The sequence below is a fragment of the Tamandua tetradactyla genome, chromosome 11 (assembly GCF_023851605.1).
Source record: "Tamandua tetradactyla isolate mTamTet1 chromosome 11, mTamTet1.pri, whole genome shotgun sequence".
Classification (NCBI taxonomy): domain Eukaryota; kingdom Metazoa; phylum Chordata; class Mammalia; order Pilosa; family Myrmecophagidae; genus Tamandua; species Tamandua tetradactyla.
This window is the reverse complement of record NC_135337.1, coordinates 79,053,339-79,072,221: the sequence shown is the minus strand read 5'-3', so window position 1 is coordinate 79,072,221 and position 18,883 is coordinate 79,053,339. Positions and strand designations below refer to the sequence as shown.

Here is an 18,883-nt window from a genome sequence, read left to right as displayed (position 1 = left end):
AGTGGGTGCCTCAGCCATAGGCCTCAGGGTTGAGAAAAGGTGACAGCCTGACTTAGAGCCCCCCAGCTCCAAGTGACCCAGGCTAGGTTTGAGGGTAGGGGGCAGGACCAGAGGGAGCAGGAAAGGCTGCCAGAAGGAGGGGACACTGAAAGACGGGCATTGAGGGATGTGTAGGAGTTTGGGAAGATTCTCACTATCCAGCTCATCCTGGTTGTCTACTCTGCCTATTCAGAAAGGTGTCTGGGAAAGAGGTTGCCGCGGATCTTGTGGGATAAAGAGAGTGACAGGTCCTGCCTCTACCTGGCCTGACCTCCCAGGTTACACAGCGAAGGATGGGGCAGCAGGCCCATGACCCAGTTACTGGCTGTTTGTCTTCTGGCCTCCAGAAGATCAGCCGATGTCACCAGTGACGTGGGCATCCGCCCCTGCCCGCCTCCCTGGCACCTGTCCCCAGAGAGGGGGAGGGGGCTCAGAGAGGAGGGACACAGGGAAGAGGACCTTGGGGGAGGGAGGCTTAGAAGTAGGGAGGACCCCTTGTACAGAAAGGGGCTCAGGGAAGGGAGGGGCCCAGAGGCTAGTTGCCCCTCCCTCACCCACTGACACCCTTGCCCATCCTTCCAGGCTGCCTCTCCAATAAGCAGATCTTGGGTGGCAGCCTCAGCCCAGCACCAACACCACTGTCCTGGCCTCCCGTCCCCCAGCCCTGTTCCCCACCCCCAGCTTCTCAGGTCAGACAGCCGGGGCTCTGGTCCCAGCTCTTTTCACTAGTTGTGTGACCCTGGGTGAGTTGCTTTCCGCCTCTAGCTTTGCCATGTAAGTGTCCCCCTCCAGGGACACAAAAGCATCCTAGAGTTTGGGCCAAGATGGCATGGAATAGGCTCTCTCAATCCCCACTCTGCCTCAGCTTGGAGCGTGAAGCGGGGAAAGTGTCGGAAAAGGATCCTGAAGTCCAATCCCTGACAGCTGTTTTGGTGACTCACACTTCGGGGGACATTGGAGTAGGGGGACTGAGCTGGCACCCGCTGAGCCCCAGCCTGCCCCACCCTGGTGAGGACAGGAAGCTATTTTCAGGGTTTCAGTAATAGGTGAAATCTGATGTTGTCCCCTGCACCCTGCTCCCCAGCACCATGGCCAGGAAGTGGCCCCAGGGGGTGGGGACTGAGTGTGCCGAGCAGGGAGGACTTCCTGGTTAAGTACCAAGTCCAGTTGTATCTTTCTCAGAAGCAAACTAGGAGTCCAGAGTCCTGGCACAGGCTAGGCCAGGTCTCAGTCCCTCAGTTTCCCCAGCAGTATCTCTGGCAATAAAAATAATAACGGTGACCCTAGGAATACTAACAAATGATAGCTGTCATAATAATATGGTCCTTTGAGAGCTGGTTGGAGGAGGCCATGCCAGGAAAGAGATGCCACCCATCCGAGAAGCTCAGCATGTAGAAAGCTCAGCCCAGGCCAAAGCAGGATCCTGGGACTTGAGTTCTTCTCTGTACCTTTCTTCTTGAATTTCTCACCCCTGGAGGTAGGAACCCAGGTCCCACACCTTCCAGACGTAGTTTCCCTTGGTGGCAATGGAGAAAATGGGACAGGCCCTCTCGTACCCAGAGGAGGGGGGCTGGAGCCTTCCACCACTCCAAGTGGCTCTCCCATGGGCTGGCCCAGTGGGGGGATGTGCCCCATCCCTCATGGCTGGGTCCCCTTTCAGAGCCTCCGTTTTCTCACCTGTTGAATGGGGAGTTGTGGGCTGCCCTGTGACTCTGGATAAGCAGGGTTCAGGGGAGGGGTGAAGTTAGAGCTCTGGGTGGGTCTCAGAACATCCCTGGGCCTCAATTTCCCCGTCTGTGAAACCAGATCTGCAGTGAGCTGACCCCAGGGGTCCCTCTCTCCATTTCTGAGCCTCCATGGCTGAGCTTCCTCCTTCTCAGGCCTCAGTTTCCCTATGACTGCAGCAGGTCCATCAAAGGGAAAGGGGAAATGGCTGGCTGGATAGATAGATGGATGGATGGATGGATGGATGGATGGGTAGGTAGACAGACAGAAAGAATGGTACTGCAAACGTGGCAAACTTAAAAGTTAGAGCATCCAGTGATCTGATTATATTGGAGTTCTCTGTATTGGTTTTGTGTGTCCTGTTCGTTTGAAATAATTTCAAAATAAAAAGCCTAAGAAGAAAAAGGGGGAGAGGAGAAGGAGTAGAAGACCCCATGGAGGGACACCCACCTCCCCCTGACTTAATTCTGGGGCATTTCCATCTCTTGCTTCCGTGGGCTCAGCTTGCCCGGCCCCTGCAGTGGGTTTGTGCTGGGACGTCCCAGCCCCCCATCCATCAGTCCCTAACATCCAGGCTGCCCTTGTCTGGTCCCCTGGGCCCCAGGCTGCTCCTGTCTGTACATCTGGTCTCTAGGAACGACCCCTTGTCTCTGTTCCCCATTGGTGCCAAGGGCTGGTAGAGGCAGCCCCACCCAGCTTCCCAATCGAGCATAAACTTTCTTTGCCTGATCAGCGGGTCTGTGGGATGGGCCAGTACCACCAGTTCTCCAGTCTGGTTCCTGCTGCATTTAGTCAACACCCACTGTTTGCTGATCCCTGGGGACGCGGCAGCTCACACGCTAGTACAAAGGTCTGCAAACTCCAGCTCCCGGGGGCCCACTGCAGACGGCCTGCTTTTGTAAATAAAGTTTTATTGGCACACAGCCATCCCCACTCATTTACGTACTGTCTGTAGCTGCTTTCACGCTCAACCACATCAGAGTTGAGTGGTTGCAACTGAGAGGGCTCCGCTTGCAAAGCCGCATCGGGTACTCTATGGAATACGTTTGCTAACCCTGGCTCTAGTAGGCAGAGAATGACTGCATTCTCTGACCTCAGTTTACCCTTCTGTATCCCCAGTCTCCACCGGGGTACCTGACTTCTCTCCCTGTGACCGTTTTTCCCAGGGTCTGTTCTGTCTGGAGTTGTGTTGCGTTCACAGTGATCCTTCATGCACGCCCACCTGGGCCCGTGTCTCAGTTTCCACATCTGGGCAGTAGGGGAGGGTTTTCTTTGCCAACGCCCTATGCTGATCCCTGGGGTGGGAGGGTATCACGGATCTGCTGCGTGCACTCTGCCCAGGTCTGACCAGCCCTCTGAGGGCGGGGGGCGGGGGAGGACAGTGGGCCAGCACGGGATTTCCATCCTCGGTTTACCGGCCGGAGCAGTGGGTGTGCGCCCCCCCCACCCCAACCGCTGGCCTCTCTCGCCCGCAGGATGAGTTCCACCCGTTCATCGAGGCGCTGCTGCCTCACGTCCGCGCCTTCGCCTACACCTGGTTCAACCTGCAGGCACGGAAGCGCAAATACTTCAAGAAGCACGAGAAGCGGATGTCCAAGGACGAGGAGCGCGCGGTGAAGGACGAGCTGCTGGGCGAGAAGGCCGAGGTGAAGCAGAAGTGGGCGTCGCGGCTGCTGGCCAAGCTGCGCAAGGACATCCGGCCCGAGTGCCGCGAGGACTTCGTGCTGGCCATCACGGGCAAGAAGGCGCCGGGCTGCGTGCTCTCCAACCCCGACCAGAAGGGCAAGATGCGCCGCATCGACTGCCTGCGCCAGGCCGACAAGGTGTGGCGCCTGGACCTGGTTATGGTCATCCTGTTCAAGGGCATCCCGCTGGAGAGCACCGATGGAGAGCGCCTGGTCAAGGCGGCGCAGTGCGGCCACCCAGTGCTCTGCGTGCAGCCGCACCACATCGGCGTGGCCGTCAAGGAGCTCGATCTCTACCTTGCCTACTTCGTGCGGGAACGAGGTGAGGGGCGCGGCGCGGGCCCGGGGCCTGGGGATGGGACGATGGGGGCCGGAGGTGCTCCTGCGCGGGGTCCGAGTGGGGCGGTGTGCCTGCGCGGGGTCCGAGGGTGGGCGATGCGTCTACGTGGGGTCAGGTCCGAAGTGGGAGGTGCGCCTGCGCGGGGTCCGAGTGGGGCGGTGTGCCTGCGCGGGGTCCGAGGGTGGGCGATGCGCCTACGTGGGGTCAGGTCCGAAGTGGGAGGTGCGCCTGCGCAGGGTTCGAGGGTGGGAGGTGCGCCTACGGGGGGCCCGAAGTGGGAGGTGCGCCTGCGCGGGGTCTGAGTGGGCATGTGCGCCTGCGCGGGAATCCAACCCGGAAGAGTGTTGTTTCAGGGTCAGAAGTAGTTAGGCGATGTACGTGGTTTCCCCAAGTAAGGAGGGTCCAAGTTGGAATCTAGGGGCAGGTACGATATGCAGATCTGAAGGTATTGACGTAACCTGACTTGGAGCTCAGCACTTGATCTTAGCCAAAGGGTGGAGAAGTGATTGACTTGACGTCTAAGGGGAGAGACAGGTGAGGCCTGAGGAGGGAGGTGGATGGGATACGGGGGTCTGGAGGTAAAGGCAGGACCTGACCTTGATGTCTAAGTGGGGAGCCGCAGGCCCTTGGGGATCTGAGGGCATGAGACCCTCCCTGCCCAGGAAGGCCTGAGAAGGCGATGTGGATGGGCGAGCAACAGATGGGAGGGGACAGCCAGACGTACCCCTGGGCCATCTTCTGGGAACGCTGGTTGACCGACTCTCAGGCCGCTGGCAGAAGTCCCACCAGTCTCAGGTTTGTACAGGTGGGCAGCGTCTGAGGTGCTGTGTGATTTTGGCCACAGCACTGCCACTCTGGCCCTCAGTTTCCCCTCCCTCACCCTTCCAGCGGTGGGTGGGGGCGGGGTGTTGGCTTTACGGTCAGACGTCGAGACCAGCAGGATGTGTACAGGGTGGGGAAATCCATGATGGCTTCCCAGAGGAGGAGGCGGGGCGTGAGCAGGATGGTGGGCTAAGTAGGGGGCATCCCCGCTGTGTCCCATCAGACCCAGTGTGGTACATAAGACAGCGGAAACTCACCCAGGCCCTAGGGGCTGCCTGAGAATGCCAGGTGGGTGCATGGCAAATGCAGTCTCTCCTGGGTTCCAGATATCCCCCCCACATCTGACCTCATGTGAACACATGTAGAGGGATGGCTGGGGACAGTGAGACTCGGGGGCCAGACTGCCCAGTCTCCAGACTTAGCCATGCCATGTGCTGGCGGTGTGGCCTAGCATATGTCACTTTTCTGTGCCTCGGTTTTCTCCTGAGCATTCTGGGGGTAACAGCTATTCCACCTCTTAGCTTTGGAGTGAGGAGTAGCCCTAGTCTGGGGATGGGTGGGAGGCAGAGCCGGGCCAGGGAGTTTCCCGGGGAAATGGGCTACTCAGCCAGCCCTGCCCACTCCTGACTTTGAGCCTATGACCTTGACCTTGGCACCTGCCCCCACCTCTATCAATAAGCAGTAAATCTGCTGGCGCAAGAAAGGAAGCAGTGTTGGGGAGTGGGGGTGGGTGTGGAGGCAGAGGGCTAGACCAGGTCATGGGCAGGGTCAGGGGCAAGGGCAGCGAACCTCCTTGTCCTACAGCCCACTCCTCTCCCACCCCCAGCCCTTGTCTTTGCTCCTGGCCCCACCCCCGCCTCCTCCACTGAGCTGATAAAATTTTGAAGTGAGTTTTCTGCCAGAGTCAGCACAATCTCCCAGTGCCTCCCCTCCCCCAACTGGCTGGGCCTCCTGGCCTCCCCAGACACCTTCATGTCCAGTATGCGGCCCCATGGGAGGCTTAAGGCTGCACCGTCCCCGGCACCCAGCTCCCCACTCCCCCACCACGGGACTCCATCTTTCCTTACCCCAGCTGTCCACACTCCCCACCCTGCCCACCTGGAATGAGGGGCACGAAGGAGAGCCAGCCCTGGAATCCAGCCCCAATTCTGCTGCCCACTGGCTGGGCAACCTGGATAAATGGCTAACCTCTCTGTACCAGGATTTCTTCGTCTGTAAAATGGTGAGCTCAAAAATATCCACCTCTAGGGGATGATATGTGCCTGGGCTTAAGTGCTCAGCAGACAGTCCCCATGGGGACAAACTCCTGGCACATGTGGGGACTCCACCTGGCTGCTCTTGTCACAAATATGTCATCATGGTTGTGGTGAGAATCTCGCTGGAAGTTCAAGACTCTCTCCCACCTCCAGTACTTCCTTTGTCAGTGCTGTTTCATCTGCCTGGAATACCGTTCCCCATATGGAAATCTCCTGCTGATCCTTCAAAACCCCAGTTCCTAGATCCACTTTCTCTGCCCAAGGCATTGTTCTGAGGGATTTGCACAGCTTAACAATTCTTTTCCATTCCCATATCAGCGCTAGGAGGTATTGAGCCCAATTTACAGATGAGACAGATGCCCAAAGAAGGGATGTGGCCTGCCCAAGAGAGAGCAGAAGCAGGATTTGCATTCAGGCAGCATCCACTTCTCCCCAGCCCTCCACCCTCCATGGTGGAAGGGGACGTAGGGAAATCGAGGCATGTGACATGGACATCCCGTCAGTGTGGCCTGGCCCCTGCTAGGATAGGCTCTGAGTTCTAGCACCCCGTGGGCCCAGGTCTCATCCCTGGAGCCCTGGGCCAAGGCTGCCCCTTCCCGCCCCACCCCCCTCATTGAACCCTAGCTCACCAATCTCTGTCCCAGGACCCCCATCCTTGTTCTGGGCCAGGGGTCAGTCTCCGGCGGCTGTCAGTCTGACAGCAGGGGGAACTGACTGCCACCTTGGTGGTCCCCAGGGATGCAGGGGGTCCAGACCCAGGCCAGAGACCAGTGTCTGGGTTTTATCAACAGTGCCGGGTGGCTGTGGGCCTGGAATTGACGGGTGGAGGGGGTGGGTGGGGGCAGGGCCCTGGCCCAGCCTCTAGATGGGGTACAGGGTGGCTGTTAGGAGCCCGGGGTCATCTCTAGGTCTAGGCACCCACGATGCGGCTGAAAGAACTCTGCCTCCGACATCAGACACGAAGCAGAAATTGTTGATTAATGTCAGCAGATCAATAGTGGAGCCTCAGAGGTGACAGGGATGGGGGTGGGGGTGGAAGGGGGAGACACAGAGAGACCCAGAGATGTGGAGAGAGACACACAGAGACACCACACACGCCACCACCACCCCCCGCCCTTCCTCCTGGCAAGGTCCGGCTAAGGCTCAGGTAGGGACAGGAGAGACTCAAAGCCCACCCGCCTGGCTCCCCATGGCCTGGCCTGGCTCCCCCAGGAGTCTCAGCTTCCCTGTCTCCCCCAGGGGCCAATCAAGGTGGACTGATGGGGCCGGACCCCAATGGGAAGGCTCAGGCCTCCATCTCAGCTCTCCTGGGGCTGTTGACCTGCTCAGGGCTGGGGTGCATCTCCGGACCAGAATTTGACTGTTCACCTGGCACTGCTACCGAGGAAAGGGGGGGTGGCTTAGGAGACAGCTTGGGGGGGCTGTGATAGGGGGCAGGTGGATGTGAGTTCCACCTTAGGATCATTGGGACCCCCTGCCTGTGTGCAGCCAGGGAGGCTGAGGTGCGAAGGAAGCAGACAATGGCGTTAAATTCCTAAGAATATAATGTCAGGTAGTGGCGGTAAAGCAGAGGAGGGAAGAGTGTGGAGAGGGACTTGAGGTGTGCAGGGGGGTGATTTTTGATGGCTATTGGGTGAGGGTGGACCAGGGGGCACAGCCCAGTGCAAAGGCCCTGGGGCGAGAGTGGCCGGCAGCGTGGGAGGCAGTGCCCTGCGGCCGTAGGCGGGCAAGTTCAGCTATGCCGCTCCACGGGGCTCCACGGACCTGCCTGGCTTCCCCAGAAGGAGCCCAGAGAGGGCAGTCGCCTACCCAGGGCCCACAGCCCAGCTGGGCCTCCCCGCCCCCTCTGCCAGCCTGGGAAACCTGAGGCGCGGGTGGGCACCGTGCCAGGGCCGGGCGGAGGGGGTGGGTGGGTGCCAGGCCCGCCCGCTCCGGCAGCTGCCAGCCCGCCCCCAGCCTCCAGGCCAGCTGGTGCCCATCTGCCGCCGTCGCTGCGGGCCAGCCTCCTTGTTCCCGCTTTGCGCCGTGCCAGCCTCCTGGAATGGCCCGGTGGGCAGGGCCCGGCCTGGGAAACTTGCAGCTGGTGGAGGGGCCACCCGAGCTGTAGGGGCTGGGCGGCGCCAGGAGAAACTGGGCCAGGCCGTGGGGTCCCCGGCCCCCCTGGGAGGAAACTGGGAAGCAACACTAACCGATAGTGGTAATAAGAACAGTGAGCACCTATTGAGGACCTGCTGTGTGCTGAGAATGGCTCTGAGCCTTTCCACACCCTGGCGAGGAGGGCGGGAGGGACTGCTACTCTCTCCCGGGTTGTGAATAAGGAAAGGGAGGCCCAGAGATGTTGAGTCACTTGTCCAAGGTCACACAGCTCCTAAGGAGAGGCAGAGCCTGATTAAGAACCCAGGTGCCCTCAGTCTTCAGGACCCCTTAACGGAGCTTTGAGGCTGCAGCTATCAAGTGGAGCACCCCCCCATCCCCGCCCCAACCTCCCGGTTGTACAAATAATAAGAGCAGTCCCTGGATACAGAGTGAATAAACGAATTTGTAGGAGTTGGCCATACTGAAGTGCCTCCCACGTCCTGGCTTTCAGGCCAGGGTCTTGAAAGCATGCACCCCAAGCTCAGATGGCCTGGGAGGGGAGGGGGACTTGGTCAGCCACTGCCCCACCCCTGACTTGCTGTGTGCCGTAGCACTTAGCCCTGCCCTCTCTGGGCCAAGGTCTCAGAAAGGAGCAAGCAGGCCCCGACTGAAGGTCCCTCATCTCCCTCCACCTCTGTGAGGTGTCACCCCAGGGTGCACTCCAGGATGAATGAGGCAGGGTTGTGGGCACTGGGGGTGGGTTGCCACTGTGTTGAAGAGACAAGGGGCAGGTGTCGGGGTGGGAGGAAGCATTTGTGCAATGGGGGCACCAGCCCATCTCCAAGTTGGCTCCTGGCTGTAGAAGACTTCTCTGAGCCTCAATTTCCCCTTCTGTAAAATAGGCCCATCCAGATCACAGGCTGCGATGCCCTCTCCGGATGTCTGGATCACAGAGGGGTGGCCAGGTGGGTCAGCGGCCCGTCTGGATGGAAGGTGGCCACAGGGACATGAGACCCAGACACCACCAGCTGACGGTGTATTTATAGCATGGTGTGTGGCGAAGAGAGAGTGACAGATGCGGGGAGGGGGTACCAGGAACCCACAGGGACTGGATGCTCACGAGTGAGTTGCCCAGTCTCTGGCCAGTGGTCCAGATTCCAGTCCTGCCTCGCAAGTGCTCTGTGACCTTTAGCAAGTGACTTAACTGATCTGGACCTTCCCTGTAAAAATGCAGATGATGCTAACAGTGCCTGCCTGTGGACCCTGGGCTCTGTAGGGTTAAATTGATTGATGCCCTGGACAGGGCGTGGCAAAAGTAAGTACTCAGAAACAGTTTGTCCTTGTTGATGATGATAGAAGAAAATAAAAATTAATATTGTTATCCTCATCCTCATTAACTGTGGTTCTAGACCCAGCTCTGTCCTCTGGCCAGCTGTGCAAGCTTGGGAAGGTGCATTATCATTTTTGTGCCTCTGTTTCCTAATCTGCATGATGAGCAGAGAAGGATCTAGAGATTTTAATAAGGCAACACCTGTTGTAAGCTCTTAGCACTTGGGGCATGCTCAGAAGTGAGGGGCTTTTGGGTAAGTTGCCCTGGCTGTGTCCCGTGAACCCCTACGGCATGCCCACATGGGCGAATGCAGGTGCTGGGTGCTTCCGCAGAAAGTGGTAAAGATGCCCGGGTCAGCATAGGCAGGGGGCCTGGCCCCCACATAGGGGAGCCAGCAACCGCGGGAGGCATCCTGCAGTTGCTACCCTGGCCCTGAGCCACCCTGGGAACCAAGGGGAGGCTGAGGGCAGCTGAGGACATCTCCATGTCCCCCCTGTCCTGCCCTGGCCCAGCTGCCAGGCTGGTTCCCCTTCCCTCCAACTGGGTGTGGGCAGGAAGGTACAGATAGTTCCAGTTGGTGAGGGATAAAGAAGGGGGTGCTTGGGGATGCTGGATGTCTTATCCAAAGGGGATACTGAGGCTCCAAGAGCGGGCCGTCCTCAAGTCCATTCTGCTGCCTCTGTAAGTCCTTCTCGCTGTCCTGGGCACACTTGGGGGTGCTGCTAGAACAGGGACAAGTGGGTGAGGGGGACTCCGGTATCTCAGGCTAAATGAGCTGCAGATGCCAGTTTGCAAGAGGGACGGGGGATCTAAAATGGGTTCTGGAGCTTCTGGAGGGTAGGCCCTGGAATTCCTGGGGCCTGGGCTCCAGAACCTCCCAAGCAAGCCGGAAGTCTCGAACACCCGGGCAGTTCTAAACTTCCGGGTGGACTCTAGATCAGCATGGTCCCAGCAGACGTAAAATGTGAGCCACAGGTTCAACTGAAAGTTTTCTAGTGTCCCCACTTAAAAAAAATGTCAACCTACAGGGGAAATTAATTTTAGCAACACTCTTTAACCTGGTAAGTTCAAAGGACTGTTATCTCAATGTCTCATCAACGTAAAAAATGATTATGGTACTTCACCTCCATTTCTTTGTACTGAGTCTTTCGAATCTGGCGTGTTATTTCACATGGCACGCCTCGGTGACAGGCTAGCCACATTTCAAGGTTTTTAGCTGCCGCTGTGGACAATGGCTGAGTTCTAGAAAATTCGGAGCCAGATCTCCAGTCTCCCAGTTCTAGAACTCCTAAACTAGTGACAAACTCGGATCTTTTCTGTAACTACTTGTTGAAGAGTACTTTGAAAATTATTGGTATTTTTTCTTTCCTTGCTTTGTATATGTTATATTATACAATAAAAAGAAGTTTTTAAAAAAAATCCAAGACTTTTCTAGAAAGTCTTGCCTTGGAGCTCGTGAACAAAGGGTCTGCTCTCTGGCATTGTTGACATCTGGCTGGAGCATTGGTTGGGGTGGGGCACCCTCGCACTGTGGGGTGCTGGGCAGCCTCCCTGGGCTCCCTCGACTCTGTGCCAGGAGCACCCACTCCCTCAACTTATGACACCCAAAAATGTCCCCAGACATCACCAAATGTCCCTTGGGGTTGCCTCTTCCCCAGATGAGACCCACTGTACTGTGGTGGCTGTAGAATTCTTTCGAAGATGGGCGTTTTAGCCATCCAAGAAACAGTTCTAGAATTCCCCTAACTGGTTCTTTGATACAGAATTCCTCAAGTGTATTCTTGACCATCAGGGTATAGGATCCAGGTTTTCTTGATCCAGATTCTTCGAGGGTCTAGAAGCAAGTTGCCTAATTCTTTACATTGCACTTTTGCTTCTCGAAGGAGAAGCTCCACAATTCCGTGTTAGGTTCTAGACCATTCTTCGAGGTGAGTTTTCACAGCATCTGGGAACAGGTCTCAAGGATGTGAGAACAAATCTTAGATCTCCCAAACCGGTTTCATCAATAACTGAGAAATCCTTAAATATGTTCATAAAACTGTTCATGGCAGGTTCCAGAATTCTTGGCTAATGACAGTGGTGATGATAGTGATAAACTATTTTTATTGTTGTCATTGCCGTCATCATGTCATACTTTGGCCAGCTGGTTGAGCTTTTGCATACCTGAGAACAGCCTCGGAATTTCTTGAGCTGGTTTCTAGAACATCCGAGTTCTTTGAGGCAGGGATTCAAAAAGCTCAGGTCAGGGTTGAGTAGGCAGGTTCTTTGGCACCAGGTGAGGGAGCAGCAGAATATTCCAGAAAAGTTGCACATGGAGGGGGAAGAAGTAGAATTGTGACACTCCGAGCACACTGGCTGGGGCTGGGCGCTGCCCAGGTGGGTGCAGCTGGCTGGCAGCCCTGATGTGGGGTAAGGTAGACTCAGAGCTGGGTGCTTATATTTTGGGGGACAAGGAGAGCAGTTTGTGGGGATATGAGGCTGTCTCTCTGTATCGCTCTTTTTTTTGGTCTGTTTCTCCACCCCTTCTCTCCCCTGTCCACCCCTAGTCTGTACCCCACAGCTGACTCCACTCCAAGCAAGCCTGTGGGCTTCCTGGAGGCAGCAGCAGCAGCCAAGGGGGCCCCTTCCTTCTGGTACTCAATAGACTCCTAATCGTGGGCAGTGGTTCTAATTGTGACTATAGCATCTGGCTGGGAGTGGGGTCATCTGCCTCTGAGTTTTGGGGTATCAGGCATGATTATGTGGGATCTGTGGGCATATGAGGGCTCCCCGAGTCTCTGCCCAGCTCAGCTCTCAGTTTAGCATATGGAGCTATTATTGCCATTTCATTAACCCTCACAACAGCCCACCGAGGTCGGGGAAACCCGGCCCAGAGAGGCCAAGCCATTGACCCGTGGCTACACAGCAGAGGGGCAGAGCAGGATTCAAACCTGTATCTTAAGTCCAAGCCCAGGGAAGGGGCTGTTTGTGTTGTGCCAGGGGCCTCCCCCAAGTGTCCTAGGAACCTCCCCCCGCCACCTCCCTTTTTGGGGCCTAGAGGACTTAGGTACTGGAAAAGAGTACCAACATTTGGGGTAACCTCAGCTCGAGAGCAAGAGGGCGTATCTCTTTTCATCTCTCTTGTCTCTCGGTCTCTCTGTCCATCTGCGTCTCTGTCCCTGTGTCTCTCCTGTTCCCCTCTAGTCTGTACCCCCTTGCCACCTCCCACCCCCCCATCCCCTATCCCACCCCAGGCTAGCCTGTGGGCTGCCCGGAGGCGGCAGCTGCAACTGAATGGGCTCCTTGTTCCAGCCACACCCGTCCTTCAGGGTCACCCAGGGACAAGCCCAGGGTTCCTGCCACCGTTGCCTTAAAGGGCCAGCACCCAGCCAGAAGGTCGAGGAGAAGTGCCCTGCCTCTGTCCACCACCCCCATCCCAAATATGGGGACACTGATGCGTGTTGGTACAGAGAGGGCAGTTGGGGGGATGCAGAATTTTACCTAGACACCCCCATTGCAGGCACTTGGAATGGGGTGGACTTGAGGCTAGGAACAGCCTGGAGGCCTGCCTGGAGGAGGAGACATTGAATGAGCTTCTCCTTTCTGCACCTTGATTTTTCCACATATACAGGGGTCTCCTTGCACCCAAGCTAATGGGTTACCAGGCAAGAGGGATATCATCTTGGCCAGGATTTGGTACACAGTTGGTGCTCGGCCCCTGTCCTCTGCACAATTGTAGAGTACCTGCCGCTTCAAGGTGGCATGAGCATGGTGGCCTTTACCCGCTGTGCCCACCAGAGCAGTAGCATTGCCGTTGGCACTTGGTTCCCTCAACTGTAAGATGAGACGGTAGCTGTGCCCACTTTACAGAGAGCCAGGAAAGGATTGCACCATAGAATTAACCCAGAGTTTAGAGCTTTAAATGCTGCTGATCATTACCCCGTGGCTGCATTTATCGAGTGCCAGCTGTATCTTGAGTCGCTGAGAAAGTTCCAGCTTGTAGCCCCATTTTCTGAGAAGGGGAATCTGGGAGGTAAAGGCACAGGCCTACACCCCACCGCAGCTCCATCGGCCTCCACCTAGTGCTGTGCAGCTTCTGGTTGCTCACTTGCCCTCTCTGGCCTCAGCTTTACTTCCAAGCAGGGGGAACAACCCCTCCATTTGCACTCTAGAAGGTGCCCCTCTTCTCCTGCCCACAGAGGCTCTGCTCTGGGAACTCTGGGGGCGTCCCCCAGGCAGAAGTCAGCTCAGAGGGCCTTGAGCCCAGGCTGCACCCCTTGGCCACTCTGGTTGGCTCCAGTGCCCCGGGCCAGCCCCACTGACAGCCTGGGACAGGTTGCTGCCGGATGGACAAGCCTGTTCCCTGCCTCCTTATGTAAGCGGGGTTATACAAGGGCGGCTGGCCCGCTTACATAAGGGGAGGCTGGGCCAGCACCCAGCTGGGGAGGGGGAGGTTCTTAAAGGGGCCAGTGTCCCCTGCGTGTCCCCCATCAGGGGCCCTGGTACAAATTCAGTGAGGGGAAACTCAGAATTTCTAGCCGAGCCTACACGCCTCACCACACCCTTCTCGCCATTATTATTATTATTATTGTCGTTGATATTGTTTGTAGTTGCTGTATTACTTCCTGGCGTCAGCTGAATCAGCTCAGCAGGACACAGAGGCCTTGGGCTGTGACCACAACTCTGCACGTGAGCCTTGGTTGCTCCCTTCTCTTCCCGAGCCTCAGTTTCCCCAGCTGGGCCAAGGGGGGATGTCAGTACAGGAAGGTAGGGGTGCCTGATGGGAGTCTGATTCCCACCACCTGCTCACTGTGTGGCCTCAGGCAAGTGGCGACACCTCTCTGGGCCTCAGTTTCCCCATCTGTAAGGGAGCATCTGCCTCGTGGGGAAGCTAAGGCCAAAAGGAGTTAGTGCACACATAAAGCGTCGTTAGAGCTCAGTCAAGGGGAGGTACCTTGCAATCCATAAAGATTTACTGCATGCCCACTCTGTGCTGGACACTGTTCAAGAATATGGGAATGAAAATCCAGTCCCCGCAGAGCTCAAAGTCAGTGGGCAAAGAAGAAGTAAAGAACTTTCAGGTAGCGACTGGGGCTACTGAGAAATGAAGGACGAGGGGACAAGAGTAATGAGCTATTTTAGAGAGGTCCGGAAGGCCCAGCTGAGGATGTGACATTTAAGCTGAGATCTGAAGGGTGAAGAGGAAACAGTTATGTGTGAAGAACTGCAGGGAAGGGCATTCCAGGCCAAGGGAACAGCCCATGCAGAGGCCCTGAGGCAGAACTGTGCCTGGCGGGTTGGTGGAGCAGAGGAGAGGCCCATGGGACTGGGGCTTGGAGGGAGCGAGGGGCAGAGCGGGAGGGAATGGGGCAGGACTTGCAGGGCCTGGGGTGCCATGGGGAGGACTTGGGCTTTTCCCCCTGAGGGAGGTGGGAGCCATGGAGGGCTGTGGGCAGAGGGGGGAACTGGCCCTGACTCTGGCCTCATGGGTCCAACTGAGCGATAATAGGGCTGGCCAGACAGAGGCAGAGGAAGAGACAAATTCCAGGTTGACTCTCGGCTGGGCGAGAATTCAGCAGTGATTGTCAAGCCCAGGTCCCTCTGCAGCCGGCTCTGGCCCGCCCTGTCCCCCCCCCGAAGCTGCACCTGTCTGGGCACATGCAGGAAAGGGAGGGACGAGGGCACGGTGTCCCAGACACACCCAGGGACGCTCCTGGAATCAGGCGTTGGTAGCAGGCAAGCTGGGATATGGGCTCTGGTGCCCAGGTGGCCCCGCGGGCTCTGGGCGGACACACCTGCTGGATTCCCAGCCCCAAGCTGGGTGCCTCACCTGCATGGCGGCTCTTTGCCCGTTGTTTAGCCAACTCCCCTGGTGAGTTTGGACCAGCACCTGCCCCTCTCTATGCCTTGGTATCCTCATCTATAAAATGGGGGTGGAATCCGTAACTGCTTTGCAGGATAACTGCCCTATGTCAGGTTGATTCAATGATTAATAGCGGGGAGGTGAGAGGGCTGGGGGTGCAGCCCCCCTGACAGGGGGGAACCCCCTACCCTCAATGAGGCTTGTCCTCTCTCTTCCTGGGGACTGGAAGTTCTGTTTCTGTAAAATGGGGATCACAGTCGGGGCACCCCCGGGCCCCAACACAGAAAGGTGTTGAGGCTGACCTCACCCAGTTGCAGCCCCATCTAACAAATGGGGAAACTGAGGCCTGGGGAGGTCCAGGGACACTCCCACAGCTGATTAGGGACAATGAGAGGCTGTGAGTGGTCTCCCTACGTGGCTCCAACTCCTGTGGGTTAAGACCCAGCCTGGCCTCATCGGCTCTGCAGGTGGTGGGGAGAGGGTTGGAGTTCAACCTCAAACCCTTCTGTACACCCACTGTGCACCCACCTGGCCTCTGCCAGACCCAGACCCACTGGGCGAGGCAGCAGGGCTCTATGGCTAAGCATAGGTTTGAATCCTGGCTGTGCAGGATTCTTGGACAACTTGCCTAAGTACCCAGGGTCTCATCTGTCCCCCCTGTAAAATCTGTGGGTAGCTCCTGGGATTAAACAGTACCTGGCACATAGTAAGCACTTAGTAAATGGAAAATATAATTGTGATATGCATATACTGTTCTCTCTCCCCTATAAGCCCTTTCTGTGTCCAGGAAACTCCTACTCACACATCAAAGCCCAGGATCCAAAATACCCTCTTCCAGGAAGCCTTCCTGGACCCCCATCCCAGATCCCTGTTACCTCCTTAGGCTCCTCCCACCATGGGTCCCTCCCTCTGCTATTCCGAGGGAGTTGGGGGAGCTTCTTAACAGAGCAGGACTTTTGCTCAAAGGACCAGGGAACTGATATGGGTAATACTGGGGCCACATTTCTACACCTTACCTTGAGCCTGTTGTCCGAAATCCTTTGTCACCGTTAGTCAGAGTCTGCATTTCCCTAAGCCTGGTCATCCCTTCCAAATACCCACCAGTTTTCCAATGATCCTCACAATTCCTTTCCTTGGCAAGCATTTATTTGGCACGTGTTGTATGCCAGACCTGATCAGGGTCATCATAATTATTCGTGCCTCAAGCATGGATTAGGTGCTGCCTGTGTGTCAGGCTCTGTGCAATAATCATACTCACTCGTATGGCAAGCACTTATTGCGTGCCAGCTGTGTGTAAACATTTATGGAGCACCAACAGTGTGCCAGCAGGCCCCAGGTAGAGAGGCACCCAGCAGAAGCCCAAGGAAGGAGGTGAGTCTCCTGGTCTCCTACCCTCTGGCTTCTGGCGTCCTCTAGTATTTGAGTCAGTGCTTGTTGGGCTTAAAAACATAGGCTCTGGAACCAGACTGGCTGTGTTTGAATTTGCTCTGCTTTTTCCCGGCTGTGTGACCTGAGACAGGTCCCTTCCCCCTCTCTCAGCCTCAGTTTCCCCTCTGTAAAATGGAACACTCAACAATTAGGTGCTTGCACGTCAATATTGACTTTCTGCAGCCAGGGAAACCAAGGCACAGAGAGAGACCTGTGATGTGTCTGTGGCCCCCTACCCCCATCCCTGGTCTTAAGGCCAGGGCACTCTTCCCAGAGGCCCAGAGAGGGGCAGCGCTGGCCTGAAGCCACTCAGCACTGGCTGCTGGATCCCACGGAAGTCTTGAGGGCCCTCCCCTTGGAGCCTGGTCTCCTGCCTTCCCCCACCTCCCTTGGCCAGGCTGCCAGCCTCCTGCCCTCCCCAGCTCCCTTTGGGGCTGCCCGAGTTGGTGACGCGGCCCAAGAAACATCAGAAGGAAGGGGAAGATGGGAGGGGCTGCCAACTTCTCCCGCCACTGCACCCCTGGCCTCGCCAGCACCCCCACACAGAACCGGACATGGGAAGAGAGCGTCCCCATGACTTCCGCCTGGCTCCAGCCATCGAGTGACCGCTGACGGCTTCTGGAGCTGCCGGTCCCTTCCACCACGTGGGCACACACATGTGCTCAGCCCATGGGCACATGTGGCTTCGGAGCTCCCCCCCTCCCACCAATCCAGCAACCACTGCAACGGGCCAGCCAGGAAGGTGGGGGGTGGGGGCCTTGGCTTGGCGGCTGGCGAAGCCAAGAATTCGCTCCAAATGTAAACAGCAAGTTATTTTAAGTCTGCCCCCCCCTTCCCTGGGTGGCGTTGACACATTTGACATTGGAGGGGACCAGGAGGTGGGGGGGTGGGGGGGTGGGGAGATTGCGCGTGTGGGTATTTTTAACCTTGTTTTTCACATCCTTTGCGCCACCCCGGGTTGGGTTTGGTCCGAGTGGCAGCAATGGAGGGTCCCGCGGCAGGGAGGAGCTGGGGGCCACCCTCCCCACCCCAAGCCTAGCCTGGGCATCCCAGGCAGCACACGCGTGTTTAACCCCTCGAAGGCCTCAGAGGGAGCCAGGGTGGGGACTGGAGGACGGAGCTGAGCCGCGGGCCTCCTCCTGCGTGCCCCCTGTCCACCCCGCCCGGGAGGGTTGGGCCGGGCCCTGGCAAGACCCGTGCCAGCCGCTCCTCCCAGGCACCTAAAATGGCCGCCAAGCCGGGGAGAAGCCTCTGGAACAGGGGGAAGGGAGAGGCGAGAAAATGGCCGCCCAGGCGCTGACGTCAGCAGGGCGGCGTGGCCCGGGGATGCAGGCAGGACAGGACAGGTTCCCGCCCGTAGGCCTTGAGGTGGGCCCCGCAGCCTGCAGGGGCCTTCCCGGGCCGGACACCCTGGAACGGTGGTGCCAAAGCTCCCCCCGAGGGGTCCCTGGGCCACCCAAGGCTGCCCACGAGGCCCAGGGGCAGCCGGGCTGGCCTGAGGCCTCTGGCCGGACGCCGTGGACGGTTCAGGGGACCGGCAGGGGCCGCTACGGTGACCCACTGGCCCAAGGCGTCCCCGAGCGTCTGGCGGGGCCCAGAGCCAGGCCACCGAGCGGGCGGGCGGGGGCGAGTGCCGGGCCGGGTGGGAAGAAAAAAGAAACTTTTCTTTGGAAAGTGATTCCAAAGCAGGTTGGCTCGGGCCCAGGCCGCCAGCACCGGGAGAGGGAGATGGAAATTGTGGGCCAGACTCGAGGAACGCAGGCGGCGGGTCAGGAAGGACAAGGCGGAGGGAGGCCCTGGGGTGGCAGCCAGCCGAGGGAGGGCCCCCCGCCCCACCCCCGGCCCCTACCACTACCACCCCCTGCCTCTTGGGACCTCCGCCTCCCAGATTTTGTCCACATTTCCCTGACTGCCCCCTTGGAACCAGTGAGGGCCTTGAATCTCTAGCATCTTGCTGTATTTCCTTTTGCTTGTCCAGACGGTCCCTGGAGAGGGGCCACACAGCGTGGGTGACACTGACAGCAGTTTTCCCTCTTTTCTGGACTTGGGAGCCGTGTGATCTGGAACCTGGCAGGTGGGGGCTGGGGTGGGGTCTCCAGGGAGAGTCAGGAGATGTACTAGGATTCCTCAAAGCCCAGAACCCTTTCAGTTCCAGTCTCCAGCCTCACCACCAGGGAAGTCCACCTTCAGTCTAACCTGAAGCCTTCATGCTGTGACCCAACCCCTAGTCCTCCTTCCCAGGCAGCCAGGAGGAAACCCATGAGTGTGAACTCCCTGGGGCAGGGATTTGTGTCTGTTTTGTTCAGTGCCGGGTCCCCCATGCCTAGGACAGGGCCTGGC

At 57.7% G+C, this 18,883-nt stretch overlaps 1 protein-coding gene across 7 annotated transcripts in view; it reads left to right on the top strand.

Annotated features, from left to right (window-relative positions):
- NFIC (nuclear factor I C) overlaps positions 1-18,883 on the top strand; it is a 70,304-nt gene that overhangs the window by 12,916 nt on the left and 38,505 nt on the right. For 6 of the 7 annotated variants that reach the window (XM_077121190.1, XM_077121189.1, XM_077121193.1 and 3 more), the window contains exon 2: positions 3,240-3,771. In XM_077121190.1, coding sequence (XP_076977305.1) covers positions 3,240-3,771 — 532 coding nt within the window. Of the gene's footprint in view, positions 1-3,239; positions 3,772-7,958; positions 11,650-13,862; positions 15,125-18,883 lie in introns of those variants that run through there. The other variant, XM_077121191.1, reaches the window with a different exon arrangement.